The following is a 22,005-nucleotide window of genomic DNA, read 5'->3' as shown; positions in this document are numbered from 1 at the left end:
GCCTGTTTTCTGTGTTTTCTTCATGTAATCGTATTTACATACCTGAGCATAACAAGCTTCTTCAATTGCTAAACCTGTTACTAAGTCGACCTGAGGAAAAGAATACAACAGTTTTTACAAGAATTTTTATTTATTATATATTATTCATAATATCTAAATTACAACTCACAGCTAACGTAAATATTGTGTTTTTATATGCCACATACTAAAATACTTGTGCAAAGTTCTACTACTACTTTAAATGCTACACTGACATGTGGTAAGAGTGGTTAGTATTTCTGTAAAAGACTCCTGATTTAGCCATACAACTAGCATGCGCTACACTCAAAAAATGTCTGCTCTTTACTACAAGTCATCTGGTTGGGTAAAAACCATTAGCTACTTGTACATTTATAATAGTTTCATTTACTACAGAGGAAAAGATGCACTGTATGATTACTTTTTTTTTTTCTGAAACAATGTACCTTCAAAATATCATATGAGAATAGGATAGCATACCACAAAATAAACAGAAAATCAAGTTCAAAAGTATTTAAAACAGTAAAATAAAGAGGACCATGGCTGTCCTGCATCATCATCATCATCATCATCATCATCATCATCATCATCTATTTTTAATACATTTAGTTTGTTTGTTAGTGAGATGTCCTGAACAGTTGAAAAGGCTGAATTTTGGCCTCGTGATTTCTCCGTCTTAAGCACCACATGCAACAGAATTCACTAGCTCTCCCCGTGACCACCAGAAGGACTAGGGCTATGCACCACAATCAGTTTTCAAGGGGAGATAAGTTAGAGTATAAGTTATCAAATGAAGCCATGAAATCTGTGCCATGGTAGTTTTGTAACAACAGCTTGAACAACCATTTGGCTTGATTGGTTTTGATATAGTAGATCTTGTCTTGGGCCTCAAGATTGAACTAGAGATGATCATTCAGAGTCCATCTAACCCTATCATCCCTAATTCTCTAAACACCTTTATTTTGACCTTTCAATCCACTGTATCTGGCAGTCAGATAACTTAGCTTGTAGCATTTTGAACCTTGGGTATTGAAATCAATCTCAAATTCCACCATTCCTTGCTGTGGAAAACGAACATACTCTGTGCAATGGCATCTGAGTTTGATTCTCAGGCCACCACTTACTGGTATTACACTTTGCTGAGCTCACTGGTTGTTTTTGTGACTTTTAAGAAAAAAGGACAAATTCATCTTCTTGGACTCATATGCTGCACATGGTATGATCCTCTTTCCCTTGTAACAGGTTGAGCTACAAAGTGTTTTGGTGCAGAGCCTAACTTTAAAAATTAACAGACCTGCTGAACTCAGCATTAGGATATGTAAAACTAAAGTAAAACACATGTCCAGATGGGATTTTAAATGAGCTTTAGAGGTAGTTCAATAGTGTGGCAATGGAGTGGTAATCAGAATCAAACATGAAATCAGGTTCCAGGTACAATTTTAACACTAACTGCTATTAAACTATTTTTAAAAAATAATATGCCCTTCAGCCTTTAACTTTATTAGTTACTAAACACTGAGAGCTTGACAGACTTAACAGAGTATGACTTGATCATTTTTCCCACCTGAGATTTGAAACACAGTTTGTTCACAGTAGTTTATGTTTACTTTCTACTATTAATAATTAGCAGATTACACTACTCTTGAGGTAACTAAGCCTTTTTACAGAAATCAGCCTGAGATTTAAAAAATTACATTTCACTCTTTAGAAAGTTTTGACCAAACAGACTTTGAAAGACTACACAACGAAAAAATAAAAACAATTCTAGAAAAAGAATTTCACCTCAGTACAACTGTTGACAACCTGACTTCCAGCCTACTCTCATGGAAAGTACAGATCCTTACCTCCATTCCCTGATTGATAGCCAGTTTTGCAACTCTCATTGCTACTGGTCCCTAAAATGAGAGAAAAATTTTATTTACATGTTATCAAAACCTGCAAGATTTGTAACAAAAGAGTCTGCACATAATCCTAATCTTATATTAGGATCATCTAGACTTTGGACTATTGTTAAATTTACAATATATAAGTCATATATCCTAGATTTTATCACTATAGTAGACACTTGCTTCTAAACTGATAGTTTGAATATTAAGAAAAAGTAAAAGTATACTATTTACAAAAGACCCTAATTATTGTGTTTGGTTTATGCTTCAAAGGTGCTGAGTGTGTCCACATTTGTCAAGCTTCATCAATTTCCTTCAAAACAAGGCTCAGAATGGCCACTTTAAGATACATCATTATAGGTCTTTGCAAGGTCAGTCCTATATCCCTACTACCGCACAATGGAGACATGTGAAAATAAGTAATCATGAAATAAAATTAACTGATGCAAGCTTCAAACCTACAGTATGCTATTGCAAAGCCTGCTCTGGTCAAGTGATGACACTCTTCCATGAGCAGCTGAGATCCCCAATAAGCAGAGGGATTCTCACATTTGCCTCCAATGTGCTGCAGAACTGCAAGACATCTTTGGGAATCATCTCAGTCCTGTGCATATCCATCAGCATCAGGTTCTATATATTCAGGCCTGTTGATTTGGGAAAAGCCAAATGCTTATGAGACAGTACTGATAAAAAGTTGTAACCATCAATCAACTTTCCAGAACCACTGTATGTTAAAATTTTTACTGTATTTTAAATTTTAATTGTCTTTCTATCAAGGTGCTTAAGACACAAATAACCACCAATAAATGCCATACCTAAGCTGTAACATTTTGCTTTTCAATGAAAAATTTTAGCTGTTACACTTGTGATCCAATAAAGTCGTCCACTAATTATTTTCTTTTTCTGCCTTCTATAAATTTTCTACTGGGGACGTTTTGCCTCTCTTCTGAGGAGCTCCACAGCAACAAAGTAATCCATTAAAATAACTGCTATACTAAAAATTAAACCTGTATATTTTTTTTCTTGTTTAAAAGTTGAAAGCCAGAATATATAATGAAAACACAGACCAGATCATGGCAAGATGAGGAGTGATGGAGGTTTTTTCCTTCACTATGAAATAATTACCATATAACACCATTCAATACAAGAGAGAAAACTTCGAATTACTTGTTACATAATTAGTACAGCTTTTTGATACATAATTCTGTGACAGTTCTCTTTAATAAAGCTGTTTCTTTTTCAGTGTTATTATTTGGTAAAAATTAAAAAACAAAATAAAAGTAATTTGTAATACCTGAGGTAAGAATTCTCTCGCCAGAGCTAATGCTCTTCTGTATGCAGCATCCCCTGCTTCATTCTGTTCTACCACATGGCTAATCAATCCTATCGATTTTGCTTCCTCACCATCTACAATGCGTGCAGAGAAGATTAGTTCTTTTGCCAATGACACTCCAATTGTGCGAGGTAATCTTTGTGTCCCCCCTAGGGTTTGTAAAAAGACAAAATGCAACTATTAGTTTCCCATGTATCTATACCACAAATGTAGATGCCTTACTCATCTCAAGTATTTTCATTTTAAATTCCATAAACAACTACATAGACATACAGAAATTCAACTAGTACAACGGCAATATTAAGTACCTTCTTCTGTTTTTCAGACTACATCTAAATTGAAATCAATTGTCCTGTTTCTTAGAAAGACATGTAAATAACTGAAAATAGGTACTATTACTAGAGATTCTGTTCTATTACAGACAAGTTACCTTACTTGTATCAGCCAAAAGCTGAAGAAAAACTACTTGACAGTAATTAACAAATCCAAACCCTCTGTTTCTTTTGAAAACTACATATTTTTATTATATAAATCACCACTTTCAAAGAACTATACCTAAAAAGAAAATATACCTTAATAAGTCCATTCTAGAATTTGCACCTTAGGGACAATATTTACAGGTAAACTAAAGTAAAAGCATTACTAGACAAGGTCTCTAAGAAGCCGTGGTTTTGCCTCATCTCTTACTCCTGCATAATTGTTACAAACTTGATGTGTGATTACAAAAACTAGGGAAGAACAATGACAGGTGCAGATCAGCGGAGAAAAGCATCCAACTTTATAAGAGTTAGCATTTCTTAGCACATTTAAAACTTCTTTGACTTATCAGCACTTTCAGGAAGTCAATAAGCAGTAACTACATTAACCAGAAATTAAGATTGCTTAGCTGGGCTAACAATTAACTTTTGAGAACTAACAAACAGTGAGAATGTGGGAATAACCATTATCAAAATGGAAGATGTAGATTCAAATCACTGAAGCACATGTTTATGAATTAAGACAGCAGAAACAGCCTTTATCCAGGAAAAAGGATTTTGAAAATCACAAGGTCTACCATTTTGACATGGATCTGAAACAAATACTCAATTTACAAAAACAATCTGTAAGCAAAAATTTCTTTCCAAAAACTTATTTCTGCAAGATCATGCTAATATATTTAAATGTAAATATATGTATATATGCAAGAGGAATATTTATAGGAGTTGTTCAAAGCTGGGCAATATAACACTGTGCAAATGTGTGTTCAACTAACAAAATATTTTAATTTCTACTACATAATGTGGACTAAACCACCAGTATTTTATTCAAGTCATTCAGTTCTCAGTGATGTTTCCTGAAAATACTTTCAATACATTATGAGATAAACAAACTGACTGGAAACAAACTAAATTTTTTGTGATGTAATAATTCAGCTTTCAACTACTATTTTTCTGAACAATAAGCTTCAGTACTACTGTATTTTTTTCCATAAAATCAGATCTGCCTTTGAACATCTTATAAAATACAAAATTGTAGTTTGGAGGATTTCTGTCTTTCTAGAATAGTAGAAGAGGATGGTCTATAACAAAAACTGAGTTACATTTTCCAGTCAAAAACTGGAGGAATGAAAAAAATTATTATAACTATTAAAATAAAATTTGTAGAACAAAAGCATTAGTAAATACAAATAATGTGATATTCTCTATGATCCTGCAGTGCTTGAGAGGATTTTAGCAAGTCAGTCCTAATGGTGAAGGGCAACAGATATTCAATAAATTCTGCTAATTCTGTTAATTTCTAAAGCTACGTGATAGTGCTAGGGGTAAAATTTTGCTACCAGCACAATTTAGGGACATCTTTAAGAAAGGGGCAAGGGATGCACATACATGAAAGTAATCCCACACTGGATCCCAAAAAACACTACAAACTCTGAAGCATAAGCCTTCCCTTCGGCCTTGGCTTGCCTCACTGGTGACATTCATGGAGAATGACTAAAGCTGTATCTATCAAATTTATACCAGACCTACATGCCAGAAAAATGTGATCTGTGTTTCCAAGAAACTCACTGTTTCTGATACTGAGCTGTTCCACCACCACCATCCCCACCACACATTTATTGGGTTTTTTATTTAAACACTGAATGTCTTAATTTCTCACCCAAATAAGCTGTCACACTAATCAACATATATTCTTATACACATTTTAAGGACACATTGGAACATAGCAAATGTCTAAATTATTCTCCTTAAGAATATTTTAGTCACAAATTATTCCTTTCATGGCAGCCATGGAATCTAGAAAAGCATCCAGTTTGGCTTTTGATTAAAGAAAATTATTTGTCCAAATCATAAGACCTGAAACCATATGAGGCTGTATTTACTGACTCTGCATCTTCTGCTGCTTTCTTGCACGTATTCCTAGTATTTTTCTTTACTTAATTATCTGCCCCTTTACTGTTTTATCTCTTCTATTACTGCTTTACCAGGAAATGCTGAAAACAAAGTTTCATTGAGCAACAATATTTCATAACTTTGACCAAACAATGGATATGTTGAAGCATGAAAGAGTGTTTATAGATTTAAAAAAACTGTTCTTGCCAGTGTCTTACACAATAATGATTAAAGAGAAAAAAAAAAGCAGACTATAGTTGTTTTGCTGCCTCCTACACTGAAAAGCCATTTAGCAGAGGAGCATACTCTTTGATTAATATTTACAGAACAGGAACCAACAATTCACTGCATCAATCATATATATTCAGTAGTAGGGGTAACAAACTTGCACACACAAAAGCTGTAAGACCAAATTAATCAAATGCAAACAACACACTATAATACATCCACCACACTGAAGCTGCATCTATTTATGAAGAAAAGATGGAGTATGCCACAGATAGATGTTCTGTTTTGGTAATACACAAAGAACACATAGTGTCTGCCAACTATAATCAGAGCTAAAGGAAGTAACACCCAGTCTTCAAAGACGTTACTTAACCAAGGCATTTCATCTAAATGTAGTGCAGAATTTGATGGGAGAAGTTGTTTCATCTTCACAAATTTAATGACATGTTATTTCAAGGACTAGTGATCTGGTATTACTCACTGTGCTGATAAAAGTATTTAACATGCAGTTGCAAAGTAAATGTGTTCTTACCTGAAATGGTATACAGTCAATGTTGTAATAATTGCAACTAGCATTTTTAGATACATTATTACATATTTAAAGTTTGTTTACTGGGAAAAGACACAGTAAACAAAAGACTGCTAATTTCTGGTACAAAAACTATTAAATGGTATTTTAAAAAATTTAACAAATAGTTGATTTTGTATGAATATTTATTTACTGTGAGTAATTCATCATTTACAAAATATTTACACAACTGGTTTGAATTAAGGGAATTACGTGATAAATGCCCAAGAGTATATCCAACAAGATGAAGCAACCAGCTTACTGGAAATAGATTCATCATTCTGGCAGAGAATATCTACAGTCAGTAGTTTCTCATAGCTGACGGCACTGTCAAAACATATTGGAAAAAATTGTGTTCTGACAAAAAAAAATTCCAAAATTTAATTCAGTAATAATCATGTTTACTAAATCAGTAAAAACTAGTCTTCCTATCCTATCCTATCCTATCCTATCCTATCCTATCCTATCCTATCCTATCCTATCCTCTCCTCTCCTCTCCTATCCCATCCCATCCCATGCCATCCTATCTTTATCCTATCCTTTGTTTGAGTCACAGCAAATGAATTAAACTGACAGGTTTCTAGCTTTCTTCTTTTAAAGAGTGCACATCTTATATTTTATTAATAATCAGTGGTAATAATGAGTGGTGAAACCAAAACCAGTCATCCACAAACCTTCTAATTAGAAGTAAAATGTATCCTTGTGACTTTTTTTGCAGAAAATTCTAAGTAGATTTTTTAGTCTTCCATGGAAGCTCATAAAAATATGGAAGCAGAAAACTACTATTTATAATAGTTAATCCTCAACAATGTAAATCCACAAAAAAACCCTAATATGGATAAAGTTATTATTTTATATAACACTTTTCAGTCATGTTATGTCCTATTTTAAAAGTCTGTAAGAAAAAAAATATGTAACAAACATAGCTTCCACTTTAAAAGTACCTGCCATCTGTTGCTGAGTTAAGAAGTTTTCAAAATACAAAACATGCTAAATTCTAAACACTGTACCCAAATAACATTCAACACCAATTTTCCAACAGACTATTTCCAAGATTAGGTCCTGATCCTGAGAAGTTGTGTATGTTTTAGTTAATTTAAATCCAGGTATAAATCTTTATGGGCTCAGGCATTCCCAATTTTGTCTCAGAAGAAAACATCAAGAACCCTTCTCCAGCACAAACCAGAGAACCAACTAACAACCAAAACCAGCTTAGACTGGGAAAGACATCCATAAAGATGCAAAAAGATGACAGGGTGAAAACGTGATGGAGAAGAAAAGAAACAAAACACTATTTCTGTAAGAGAAAGAAAAGCACTGAGATGACAAAGAGCAGGCGGTAGGTAAGGCCACTCTTATACACCGCTGCTAAAGTTATTTGGAAAAAGACTGGAGATCTGAGGCAAGACATTGCTCCAGGGCCTGTAGTGACTGAGGAAATAAGTTTTTTTAGCAAAATTTCATAGTAGGTTGCCCAAAGGGCTCACACAAGTCTGGCTTGTCAGTAAAGCCAAAGAAAGCTCCACAGGCATGCCAGACATAATCTCCCTAGTCGAGGTCCAAGAGGCAGGACAACTTGCTGTATATGCCAGTCTGGCTGTGGCAAACCCCATCTCCAAAACAGCCCACTTAATTTGCAAGTCAGTCCTTAACTTTCACAATCCATTCTATTCATCTGCATCTGTGGATTGGTTTATTTAAAAACTGATCTGAAAAATACCTACACCAAACCGCCATGTGTGGGTGGCTTGAAGACGACAGCTTAAATCAGAAGAATGCAGTACTTGGCTTGAAGATGTATGAATGCTTAAGATGCATGAGAGGAAGTGTAAATACACTTTAAGAAATCACTAGCAGTTAAATAATTACAGCTTTTGTACTGAAAGATGAAATGGTCATGTAAATTAGAAAAACTAATTTATTTTCAAAATAAGTAATTGTCTTGTAGATTGAGAAAATAGAAGATGGTTTCCTAGCAGATGGCTGCATATGTGAAATGGATGGAACCAAAGAAATGCATCTGGAACCCAAAGTTTATAAAATGGACTCCACTTCAAAAGGGATTCTGTACCTGGCGTAAGGAGCTCACTTCACATTTCACTCACAAACATGGTACAAACAACTCCACTGTCAGACAAAACACTGTTTGAGAAGCACAGATCTGTTATTCCCCATAGACACCCAGGACTTGCAACTCCAGGCAAAGCTAATGCACACGCTGACAATATTATTTGTTTTTAAACTGAAATTATTTGAGGGAAAAAAAACCCAAAACAAACCAGAAATGCCAAAGACTGTTCATCTACTTATTAATGTCTACTTAAGTGTACACAAGTGCAACAAGCATGAGCACACAGAGATACTCAGTAAGACCATGTGCCTTCCTGTTACTCCATATAGGAGCTTGGTATTTTATTTGATGATGCAATCAGTCACCTTAAACAAAATTCAGAAGTAGATACACATTAAGACATAAGTCTTCTTGCTGCAGATAGATATTAATGGCCCATGAGAAGGCATTTTCCAGTTTCAAAATTACACCCACAGATTTATGAAGTCATTACTCAGCTGTAACAACAGGTAGGAGGTTTAGATCAGTGCTGCACTGTATGATCATACTTCACAAATCATGTAGGATTCATGTGTAATATTAAGTAAGAACTTCTATTTAACTTGAATTTTAAACAAATATTTTTTCTAGTCCATATTCTTATACTTTTCAATCGACTATGACAGCTAAACTTCATTTAATATGAAAATCAAGACAAGAAAGAAACAGACAAGAGAAAAACTTTTTATCACTACCTACGGCAAGTGAAAGAGAAAAATTAATTACCATGGTAGTATCCTATTTTACTTATATTTTTAATGAGATCACAGTCTGAAATTGGATCAATTACTATAGTTTTCAATGGACGGAACTGAAATGAACAAACAATAAGCAAAGCAAAAAACAGACTAATAAATCTGTAGTCTTCACTGCTTAAAAGCAAGTGACTTGAATGTTTTCCTCACTTGAGTGCTCTTCTTACAGAAATCTACCATTTTATTCTTCCACATAGCAAAGAAATCTGCTAAACCCCTCAACCAATTCCTATTCCTTAACTCTATTCTTTCTCCCATCCTGACTACTATCAAATTAATCTGCTTTCAACTCTTCCAGAGTAATGGGTTTTTAAGAATTGATGTCTGAAATTATTCATCCCTGAAATTCTGTGACTTGAGCAGCACTAAAGAAAGGAGAATTGGTAGTTAATACGATGGAAGCTCAGGGAAAATGGCAAAGTCAATGCAACAGCAGGAGGACACAATCTCACCTGGTTCAGCTACCAAATCCCAAGAAGGCAGAGCACTCTCTCTACTGATAAATATATGCCAAATTAAGTTGTACATGCCAAGCACAGTTTTCATCGTAAGTAAAATGTACTCCCAGCAGAAGATGCATACACTACAGCTACACTGCAGCTTACCTAGTACTTAGGCTATAACATAACATCTACAACAATTTGGGGGGATTTTTGAAAACACAGATTCTACAAAAAACCTGGCCAAATCTTTCAATACTGGCATGCATTAATATAGCAATATGCAATGGAAAAAGGAAAATGTTCCATAAATTGGAACATGAAATACATTAGTATCAACATTTCAGTTTAAAGCCAGTTCCTGTGCAACGGTGGACCTACTCCAATAAGCACAAACTGGTATTTTAACACTTTATTGTCTGGGACTCCTCAAACATTTTTCCTTAACTTCAGCTCTTCCATCACCTTCTTCATATTTTTTAATTCTTGGAAAAAAAACCCAGAAATCAATATGTGAGAGGAAATCAACAAAGAGACTAAATAAGCAATTATTCCCAGTAGTCATCTGACAGATGGTTACAACACTACAGGAATAAAATACATTAAGAAAATACCTTTTATGTTCCTCTTGCCTGCTGCTGTGACATAGCAATACAGGACAGAAGTCACTGTTTTTAGCATGCAATGCAACATGTATTGTATACAATGGCAAGTCTTTCCCCCACAGATGAAGAAACTAGTGCTAATTATATTCTTCTGTCACCTAATCAAGCACACGTGAGTTGGAATTAATGGATCTTTACAGTTTTAAGGATCAAGAAATTAGACACTAATTTTGTTTTTCTTACATCCTACATCCAAATTCCAGGAAGATAGACATTAGGGGCTATGTAGGCATGAGGTAATGAAGAAATGAACCTGTATCAACAGCAAGAACTAGAATAGCTGCCCTGCATCTGTGGGGCCCTTCACTGCACTTATTAAAAAACTTACAAATATATTTTAATTAATATAAGTCATTAAGAATAGTTTGTATAAAAACCAATAAGCCTCAACAAGATAGGGAACACCACTCATTTCTGACTAGCTGGCTTCATCCTGCTCTTCAGGCAGGACTATTCTGAAGTGAGCAGAGCCCACCGCTGAACACTTTGTGCTTCTACTTGTGGCTACAGCCCACCTGCTGGCTCCTAGTTTCTATCAGGGCATTCCTACATGCAGATCCTCTGCCCCTTCTCTGGCAGCAACCCATCTGGCTTGACTAAAGATTCAGTGCTTGAGCTCTCCCAAATCCTCAGCAGGTTAGAAACATTTTACTGGAGCCTGGAGACATCAAAAGTTCTATTACTGCCTAACTCCTTCAGAGAACACATGGCATTTGAGCAAGAAACTAAAATTTAAAAAAACAATCTTTAAATAAAGGAAACTTTTCACTTGAAATCTGAAGAGAATAATGGAATCTTTAAGGAAAAAAAAGGTTAAATGACAAGCATTGTAAGAGTCCATTAGCCTGCACAGCCAGAAATTTGATGAGCAAGCATGAACCTACATCACCTTCTTGGCCTCAGTCTCTTTTTTTTTCTTAGATAAAATGGTATTTTTAAAAAGACTGACTACTTTTGTTTCATTTTAAGCCTGTGATGTGTTTCACTCTAGTTACTGCCAGCCTTCTTCCCTATCCAGATTCAGTTGTAACATTTATTATTCTTGGAAGTAGACCACTGAAACAGCTCAAAAATTGAAAGCACTTATCACACCTCCATTTTTAATCCTAGACAAACAGGGTTGTGTCTTACCATGCACATGTAATTGAAGGTCACACAGAGTGCTGTAGGTGTTCTGGGGAGCTATCTGGTGAAATACCAAAAGTAAGATAAGCTTGCAATGTGTTAGCATGGCCCTTATGCCTTTTTATGTTACAAAACATAAACATGATTTTGAGACAGTCTACTTTGTTCTGTCAGTCTCTCTCATCTATTTCCTTGTCATACATCTTTATTTCTTTAGGTGTTTTTAAGATTCTAAACCAACATTTTTGGTGAAGAAAAAAAAAAAAAAACGTAAAAAAAATTCTGAAACAAAACAAACATTACAGTTTTAAAACTTGTTTTTGGTTGATAATTAAGTTCAGGTATTAAACTGAACCCTCCAAATGTTAATAGTCCTATGTACACCTGGAAAAAACTTATTAAAGTGAATTTATCCCTCCCTTCTAACCTGTTGCTTGTACTTAGGCCACATACTAATTCATACCAGTGAGACTTGTGTGAAAGGAAACCTTGGTTATTTGGACAGACAAAAATAAAATATAACTAATAAAAATGAGACCATTAATGCAACAGTGATCATACATGGTAGTCACACTGAATGTGTGGAGTATCCTTCAAGAGAAGCAATTTTAACTGTTTTGCATGGATAATTCCCCAGTCCTAGTAATAAGTACAACCTTATTGGTTCATAACAGAACAGAGGGCTAGGTGCAGCTGTGAGCGCAGGCTGCTAGGTTTGAATCCCACAGTCTCACCCTCCTTTGAATAAACACAGTCATGATCCCCTACAACACTCTGGCTTGGGTCCCTAAATATGAGAGCAATGGTGTTTTCTTGCAAACATGCTGAATGGGAAAGAAACAACTACTTCCCCCTCAAGAATGAAGAAATGTTTTCTGCAAATATAAACTATATACAGCTGATGCTCAAGGCACACAGAAAGGAAGGCAGGGTATGGGGAGAAAGACATTTTTAAAGTAAAAACACTGGGAAATTGAGGGTAGGGAGTAAGCCTGAAATTGTAGGGAGTTAGAACAGATGACTCTAACTGGAAGAAAAATTTTCAGTGACCCTGTACAGAGCTTCTAAATGTCTCCTTTTTGTGCAAGATCGTCACTCTACTTCCTAGAAACTGAGCAAATAAGGGCTTCCTTTAGCTTAGTTGTTTTCTAGAAATGTCCAGAAAAAAAATCTTAGGACCATCCAAATTTCCTCTGGCCAATAAATATATTTCATCATTTTGCACAGTCAAGGAAGCCAAGATGCTATGAGGACTACATAAGGCTCAAGATAAGAGGAGAATTTCAATCTATCCATAATAAACTACAGAGCTCCTTCTATCAGGAATTTTTCATATTAGCATATTGAACTAAAAAATCAAAATTAAACTAACTTTCTTCATCCTTTTTATTTAGATAAATCAAGTTTCAATGTAGTTATTCATATTTCTTGATGCTCAGATGCAAAATAATGTCAAAATATGCACCATTCTTAAAACTATGTCAAGTACATTGCACTCCGTTCCAGTTTTCTTTACAGTTTCACAAAACTGCAAGAGCAAGAATTAGCTTAGAATTACTCAAGAGAAAACTTAGATTAACTCAGTCATCTGATTAACACTGTCTTCCCAGATCTAAATCTCTTATTAAAATATAAATAATATTAATATAGAGTTATTAGCATGAAGTTACAAAGGATTGTAACAGCTTTTGTTTTCATGATGAAAAATGGAGGTGAAAAGGAAGACAGGAATCTACTATTTCTGGAATTCAGAGATTTGCAATAGTTGGCTCAAACAAATCTCCAGAGCCAGAAAGGTTCTGTGAAATAATTAAGGAAACATTACTCCATAAATCATTTTGTTCAGCTTGTTTTGTGGTGAACTAACTTGTGCAGCTGTTCTTCTGAGGCAGACTACACAATTGCCATTTCATTTGTTGAATTTTCTGTAGGCTGAAGAAAAATGCCAGACATAAGAGTGAATTCATTAGGAGTTTGGAAACTATTTTTCTTTCTCATATAATACAGTCATAAATGAATGGAAATAATTAGATTCTGTACGCTTATTCAGTAATGACAGATCTCCAAATAAGTAAACTACTCAATTAAAACAGAGCTACACAATTCATACTGATATAAAAGATGTATTTTTAATTTCCTTCAGATTTAACATTGACCATAAGTAGACCAAATTTAGTGCTCTGTCTTATGTTGGCCTGACACATTGATGTGACTTACTTCACAGTTGTCAACCCCGTGGCAGCTGAAAATGGGGCCAAAACAAACTACCGAGCTGTGCTCCAGTATCAGAGATGTCAGATGTTTCATATATCTTTACATTTCCTAGCTGAGCGATCAGAAGACGGCTATCAGGAGATGCTCAGTTGTGTTTTCCAAGTACCCTTCAGTGTCCTATAATGCCATGATGGCAAGTATACAATATAATTCAAATATTTTTGAACAATTGCATTTTATCTGTTACAGGATAAAGGACACATAACTGTATTTTGTATGAGTATCCCACTGTACCTCTGAAACAAGTAAATTTGATTATCTTTTAAGCTTAATCATGAGGTTTTGGTCTTGTTTATCCTTTTTAGTAGAAACAAAAGATGATAACTTTTGATCTTCTGTTCCTCAAAACCCTTAAGTACTTTATAATGTAGCAAAACCAAAAGTTTAGGCTAATATTTTCTATCTTCTATGCCTCAAAACTCTTTAGTAGTAATGGTTCTTAAACATAGAAAATGTCCACTTGTAATATTCATAAATGAATAGTTGGGAGGATTGCTATTTTCAGGTATTAATTGACACAAAATACTGCTAAAACTTGTATACACTGACAAAACCTTTTTTCCTCTCCGTTTCCTCCCCCTCAGTAACAGCTCATACTCTTACAGCCCCCTACATGCAAAGACATGGATTTCTTTTGCTTGAAGGCTAAATTTTTGAATTCAAACCAACTGCTCTAGAAGTATAAAATAGGTTTAATATTTTCAGTTTGCTCTAACAAACTGAAATATCTGTGAACAAGGGAAGTGAGACACATCAGAATCTGTTTCACAGCCTCTGTGATCATGACTAATCCAAGTCCGGTAATCACTGGGTAAAGGCTAAATTGGCTTTTCTAAAAGCTGAGGGGTGGAATCTAATATGATATGTTACAGAAGATGTGGAAGTTTCAAGCTTACAAATCTGATTACACCTGTTAAAATTTACAAACTATTCAGGAGAATACCTCAGTGTATCACAAATGGACTAATGTGAGTTTATTTAGAAAAAGTAGAGATTAGTATTTTTGTTGCCCACTTAAAATTGTGTCTAAAAAGTCAGGACAATTAGGGGATGAAGGAAGCTGTTTGCTGGATTTTCACCTTGTTAACAAAACAAAGCTGTTTATACTTCTTCACTATACAGAAGTTTTGGAAAAAGAAAACTACTTATCATCACCACAACACAGTTTCCTCATAGATACTACTGAAATCTATTTCCATAACATTCCTGTTATCCTGTTATTCCTACATCGCCTTCATGTACTTTTTATATGGAGAAATGAATTGTTTTCCCAGGCCTAGGCTAAAAAGTGTAAAGGAAAGAGGGAATGACATTAATTTTACATAAGCAGAAAACAAAACATACAAAATATTGAGTATTAGACAATCAAAGGAGAAAGATCTACTTTATGAAGGAGGGGGTCAGTGAAAAAATGTATCATGTTTCATAATGCTTATGCACAAAGGAGATAATTTCAGTCAAAAGGCACTGTAGTGACAGCTGAACTTGTTACAGTTTCACTGACTACCATTAGAAAATGTGAATTTATCAGTAAGTGGAGTATTCAGGCATACTTTTCTTAGAGCAGAACAGAGGTGCGTTTTCTGTAAAAGCAGCTCTGCTTCCCATCAGTTAAAGTGTGTAACTCATTTAAGTTCACCAGACTCTTCACTCTGAGGAAGCTTAGCCAAGATGATGGTCCAGTCCCACACAAGTATTGGCAAGATTATAGCTCTGCAGGGGACTGACCAAGATAAATATGTTAGGTTTAAGAAGAAAGAAGTACTAGGCTACCTGGACAGTTGACTGCAGTACACCAAGCTCTGGCTGAAGTGAATGCCCAAGGCCATTAGCTAAAGGAGAAAGTTGGCCAAGAAGCCTGGCAGCTCTTCAAGGTTCTCCCACTGAAGGGCCCAGGATCAATGGCTGCTACCTCAGCAGCTCCAAGGCCCCATTTAAGATAATTCTCAGGCTTTGGATGTGGCATGGAAAATCTGTGTATGAGATAGAAAGGTTGCATAAACAGCTAGCCAAAAGTCTAGCAAAAGTCTAGAAACCTGCAGACTTCATACAATTAATTTCTTACCCTTTTATTTCATTTGTGTCTTACTAATTCCTGTCTTAGCTTAATGTGTCAAAAATTTTCCTACTTTGTTCTGCCATACCAGCTATCATTCTTAGGCTCTTCAGTTGTCTTTATCATTCACCACAAAAAAAAAGGTTTCAGTGCATTATACACAGCTTTGTTTTCCTCCTGGAATTACTGTCAATTTTGTCTCATCAATCTGATTTAATTATGAGATTAGGTTTCCCTTGTAAGTTTAGCAGGTTAAAGTTGAAGGTTAATACCTTTTCTGAGTTCTGCCGATTTGTAAGAAATGGGCTGAGGCAGCATTTCACACCCTACTGCTCAAACTCTGGAAGTGAATATGAAACCTGTATATGGGGATCAGGTAACAGTAAGAGAGTCTGCAAAAGAGTAATGTTAATTATCTCTGGCAGGAGGAGAAACAGCTAAATGCTACTTGGTTCAATTTTCTAGTACCCCCCGCAGGTTAATACAAAGGAATAGCATTTGGCTTCAAAGTGAATGGCATATATATCCTGCCTAATTAAAATGAAAATAAGACCAAAGGTCTTTTATGTTGTTATTAATATTTAATAAAATATTTCTAGGCTTCTGTGTGAAGAGAATACCAAAGGGAGTTCTGACTGTATTTCACCCATCTCCTCAATTTCAGGAAATGATAGTATCTTTTGCACAATACCATGGTACCTACTATTATTGTTGGGATTATACTTAATAGTCTTCCTTGTTTTCAGTTTCCGTGCATACATATCAAGTTATCCAGACTACTCACACTCCTCTGGTTAAAGAGATAACATCGATAGTTCATTTAATTTAGCTACTTTAAGTGCAAACTAATCTTCCTAAGATAAATTCAGGTCTCAAAAATAAATATGGAATTTTGTGAGCTCTTTGAATTAAGGTGCTATATTTTTCATTTCTTATTGCATTGTCCAACAATCTTGAGCTTTCTACTATTGTGCAGTTTTCATTTCACACCCATATTAATTTCCTTTGTATGAAACAATAGTGTAAGCAGATTATTACAGATCTCATTTTTCTAAAATGCTAAAAATGTTAAAATCCATTTAAAAGTTAACAGTTAATATAAAGAACCTTAGCAATATGATGCATTTATATTTCTATTTCAGGCAGTGCTTGTAACATCATCTTTATTATTATAATATAAAATTTCCCAATACAAAATGCTATTTTTATTTGGGCATAGTCTCTCAAGTTTTTAAAAAGTTCTTCCCTTTATAAGTATTATAAAGAGTCCAGCAATCAGTTCATATTGCTAGACTAGTCACACATTTTCCTAATTCAGCCAAAAAAGTTCAGCTGTACCTAAGAATGAAGCTCATAGGAAAATGTGACTTGCTCAAAAAAGAAAGGAGAGTAAAGAAAAGGAAAGGGAAGGAAAAGAAAAGGGAGGGGGAGGGGAGAGGAAGAAAAATAAAGCCTTGTTTTGAGTCACTCTAAATTTTGACATTGGAATACAGAGTTAAATTTGGCCTGATTTTGGTAGCAGTGTCATTTGCAAGTGGCACATTATATTTGGGGAACTTTCAGTCTTCAAAAATTTCTCATTAAGAACTGCACCAGTACATATGCCCATGAAATGAAAGAATATACAGAATAAAGAATGAATAGCTGGCTTAAAACTTTACAAGCTACATTGTACAGTTTTGTGCAAAATTGCATCTAAGTAGCTAATTTTTGGGTGCTTCAATTTTCAGTCTTTGCCAAAATGCATTTTACATATGTCTGTATAATCTTCAAGGCGTTGTCCCTGTTTCTGTTTTTTCAGAATCTGTATGAGGAACCATATAAAGTAGACTTTTTGAGGAACCATATAAGGCATATTATCTTCAGCTGCAAGGTTCTGGATTTCCCTGATGCTAAAAGAGAACAGTAAAATTTTCCTACAGCAATACTGAATGCCATGTAGAGCACAGTACATACTGCAGTTGGGACTGCTGATGACAGAAGAGTAATATAACCTGCAGGATGACTGGATGGGAGGATTCAAAAATATCAGACTGATTTATATTGAACTAAGGAAACTCAAAGTTAATTAAATAAAGCAAGTTAAGTACATTCTAACTGAGAATCATTTGTGTTCACTCCACACAGCTTAAGTAATACTTAAAACAAATAAATTTTGAAGTAACTCCTCTATTCCAGCATAGTGTCTTCAAAAAAAAACTAGCTCCATTCCCAGCTCTGTAAGGGACTGTGTTTTAGCAAGCACAATCATCTCTGATTTATATTCATTCAAATGTTTTTGATGGACCATCTGTCCATCTGGACACTCTGTGCCCTGCCCTTTTTCTCATTTCCTCACTGAGTTATCAGCCCCAATCCCCTCCTCAGTGTTGCAGCTGTTTAACTCCCTCAGTTTTCCTCTCCCTCAGCTACTAGTTCCTTAAAACCTTATCCTTCAAGTTCCAGGATCACCTACCTATTTCCTCCTCCTAAAAAAGCTAATGTAACTCCTCCCAAAACCCCCTTTCTTCTCCAATTTTGCTTCCTGTTGAAGTACAGTTTCCTTCTAAAAAGGTCCTGAGCTGTGTGTTCCTTCCATACAGTCCCTATGAGCTGTGAATATCCATCCACTGGAGTGCTCTGCATCCATCCATACGCGGTAATATGGTGTGCATTGCAAAAGGGTAACCAAGAGCACAGGCAAACGCCTAAGATTTCTGCCCTGGCACCTGACTTCAGCCTCTCAATACAAGGAGAATAATGCTCAGGCCTGGACAGAAACAAGTAAATGTCATTGGGAAGCAGCAGACAAGTGAATAGTACATGAAGACTCAATTGCTTTGCTTCAGTCTTTAGTGGCAGCCTCTCTTCCAACAGCTCTGAAGTGGTCACACCACAAGACAAGGATGGAGGACCAAAGTTCCTCCACTGTAAGAGATCGGTTCATCACCACCTGAGGAACCTGAACGTACATATAAGTCTGTGGGACCTTATGAAATGCTTTACAGAGTCCTGAGGCAACTGGCTGATGAGACCCTGAGATGAGATCAGTTGGTCAGAGTGTGGTGCTAGTAACACCAAGATTGTGGGTTCAATTCTCATATGGGCCATTTCACTTAAAAGTGGGTTTTGATGATCCTAGTGGGTCCTTCCAACTCCAAATATTCTGTAATTCTCTAATTATGTAGTTGCCAAACCACTCGCCATGATATTCGAAAAGTCATGTCATTCAGGTGAAGTCCCAGGTAGGTGAGAAAAGGGGAAACAGTGTACCTATCTGGGAACTAGTGACCCAATAGCCTCACTTCTACTTCTGGGAAGGTAATAGAATGGATCCTTCTAAAAGCTCTGAAGTATATGTGGAACAGGGAGTTAATTCGAGGGAGCCAGTACAGCTTCATCAGAGGCAAGTCCTGCCTGACCAACCCAGTGACCTTGAATGATGGAATTACTCCATCAGTGAACAAAGAAAGCTATGATTTATCTGGACTTCTGTAAAGAATTTGACACACTCCCCTTTAACATCCTTCTACCTAAACTGAAGAGATAGATTTGATGGGTGGACTGTTTGGTGGATGAGGAATTTGTTGGACAGTCACATCCTGAGGACACTGGTTAAGAGTTCAATGTTCAGATGGACATCGGTGACAAGTGGTCTCCCTCAGGGGGTTTGTACTGAGACCAGCACTGTTTATCATCTTCAGCAATGACACAGGCATCAGGATCAAGTGCACCCTCAGCAAATATGCAGATGACACCAAGCTGGTGAACACAAATGAGTAGTGGTGTTGACACACCTGAAGGATAGGATGGGGACCTAGACAAGCTCAAGAACTGGACTCATGCGAATCTCATGAGGTTTAACAAGACCAAGTACAAGGAGCTACACCTGGGCTATGGAGACCCCCAGTATCAGCACAGGCTGGGACAGATGGAGAGCAGCCCTGTGAGAAGGACTTGGGGGTGCTGGTGGGTGAGAGGCTGGACATGACGCAGCCATGGGCACTCCCAGCCCAGAGAGCCAAACGTGTCCTGGGCTGCATCCAGAGCAGCGTGGGCAGCAGGGGAGGGAGGGGATTCTGCCCCTCTGCTCTGCTCTGGTGAGAGCCCACCTGGAACCCTGCATCCAGCTCTGGGGTCCCAGCACAGGGAGGATATAGACATGTAGGATTGAGACTAGAGGAGAGACACAGGAATGATCCAGGGTTGGAGTATCCCTCTTATGAGAAAAGGCTGACAGAGTTGGGGCTGGAAGGCTCCAGGGGAATTTTACTGTGGTCTTTAAATACTTCAAGGGAGCTTATCAGAAAGAGAGATTTAGTAGGGCCTGTTGCAGTGGAACAATATCTAATGGCTTTAAACAAAAAGAGAGTAGATTTATACTAGATATAAGGAAGAATTATTTTTTTTACAGTGAGGGTGGTGAGGTACTGGAACAGGTTGCTCACGGAAGCTGTCAATACCCTACCACTGAAAGTGTCCAAAGCCAGGCAAGATGAAGCTTTGATCTCCCTGTTTTAGTGGAAGGTGTCCTTGCAACCTTTCCAAGGAATCTCATGTCCTCTTCTGAATATCTTAAAGCTTTCAGAGAGAGGTAACATCCACTAAAGCTATTCTTTGTGGGTTTTTTTTCCTTATGGAGTATCACATACACAGTGTTGTTTCTTGGAATAATCTGACTTCTTTAGAGATGAAACTGAACTACAACAATCTCTCTTCATCACACAGCACTACAACCAGAATCAGTGCCACAGACATTATTCTGTCAAACAACTCAACTCATATATATATTTATTTCATCATACCCTTTTAATTGTTTCAGATAGAAAAAGTTAAAACAGAGCGAGTAATAACTATCTTTAATTTATTTAATTTAAATAGATTAGTCAATTTGTAGTGTACTTTTCAAAATCAATTTTGAAACACCAAAGCCATTGAAACATTAGAAAATTGACTTTGTTTTCTAACTGCATGTGTCTGTCTTTCCAAATCTAGAAAATCACAGCTGCAACAAATATATAATATCTACACATTATGGATATACACATATTTGAGTCACTTTGAGATAGCATTACCAATTAGGTTTGTACAGAGCTCCTTCTGGCTTTCTGAAACTCTTTGTGCCAAGAAGAAATTATAATTTTTATTGACATTCATAAACAAACAATGCCTTGTGTTTAAAGCAAATTAGTGAACACTACACAGAGAAATGTAACATATTTGCACTTGTTAAGAGCGATTACCCTTTGCATTTGCAAAGTACATCAGTGTTTGACATGAGATGTTGGAGATGCATAGATCTACATCTCCAGGAAATCAGTTGGTACCTTATATTCAAAACAATCGCTTGCCTTAGCAATTTGTTGAATTGAAGCTTTACAACTTTTCACCCTCAAGAGCACCACAGTGAAAGTGATGAACTGCTTCAAAATATGAACCTTTTAGACCACAAAAGTTCTCAGATGCAAAATGAGGAAATTCCAACTGGAAAACTAAAAATATGGCATGAAATCCTGAATATAATCAGCAATTCCTTTTCCCTCCTGAGCAGTCACTCAGACAGTTTCCTCAAAAACCTTACTTAAGAAAGGTTTGCTCTTCACCACATAGAGATTTGTATTCACCAAAGTGTTTCACTTTCATTTCTGAAGCTGAGATATAGCAATATTCTCCAAAGTTTTGCTCTCTCAGTCAGGACAAAAATAACACATGCTAACGTCATACTTAAATATATCATGTCCCTAGTACAATCTTGACATACATTTATGTAAAAAACCCATGTACCTACTGGTATGATAACCTTTCATGCTTGCAATCTTATGTGTCACAGAATTTGTCAGCACTGGGGGCTTTCCAGTTATTTTCTTATTAAAGTGAATGGAAACGGAAACTTAAAAGGGCAAGCTCGACATAACTGTGGGCATAGTGATGCATACATTAACAGGAGATACTAAATATCTTCCAGAACAAGCTATACAAAGTGCATTTTCCTATTCAGTACAATCTGCAGCAACACAGTTTGATGATAAAATGTCATCCATCTGCATGCTTCTCTAAATGCTCCAATACCCTCCTGCATGTCAAACACCTTCTCTTTAAACTTTTAGCTTCTGTTGACACTTCATTAGGGAACATTTTGAAAATCCCCTTGATTTTAAATAGATGCATTTTGAAACATAGAATCTCTGGAAGGCTTTTA

The 22,005-nt window shown here is 36.0% G+C and overlaps 1 protein-coding gene and 1 long non-coding RNA gene across 4 annotated transcripts in view; one reads left to right on the top strand and one right to left on the bottom strand.

Moving 5' to 3' along the window:
- The window catches only part of LOC143692279 (uncharacterized), an 80,976-nt gene extending 63,059 nt beyond the window's left edge, over positions 1 to 17,917 (top strand). The window contains exon 3 of the long non-coding RNA XR_013180159.1: positions 17,629 to 17,917. This is a non-coding gene — a long non-coding RNA (uncharacterized LOC143692279). The remainder of the gene's footprint in view (positions 1 to 17,628) is intronic.
- AUH (AU RNA binding methylglutaconyl-CoA hydratase) overlaps positions 1 to 22,005 on the bottom strand; it is a 113,175-nt gene that overhangs the window by 2,066 nt on the left and 89,104 nt on the right. For all 3 annotated transcript variants that reach the window (XM_077172230.1, XM_054652035.2, XM_077172228.1), the window contains 3 exons: positions 3,199 to 3,386; positions 1,863 to 1,913; positions 43 to 90 (listed from right to left, as the gene is read on the bottom strand). In XM_077172230.1, coding sequence (XP_077028345.1) covers positions 43 to 90; positions 1,863 to 1,913; positions 3,199 to 3,386 — 287 coding nt within the window. The remainder of the gene's footprint in view (positions 1 to 42; positions 91 to 1,862; positions 1,914 to 3,198; positions 3,387 to 22,005) is intronic.

The sequence above is a fragment of the Agelaius phoeniceus genome, chromosome Z, assembly GCF_051311805.1.
Source record: "Agelaius phoeniceus isolate bAgePho1 chromosome Z, bAgePho1.hap1, whole genome shotgun sequence".
Lineage (NCBI taxonomy): Eukaryota > Metazoa > Chordata > Aves > Passeriformes > Icteridae > Agelaius > Agelaius phoeniceus.
Note: the sequence above shows the minus strand (reverse complement) of the source record. Positions and strands in the feature narration are given on the sequence as shown.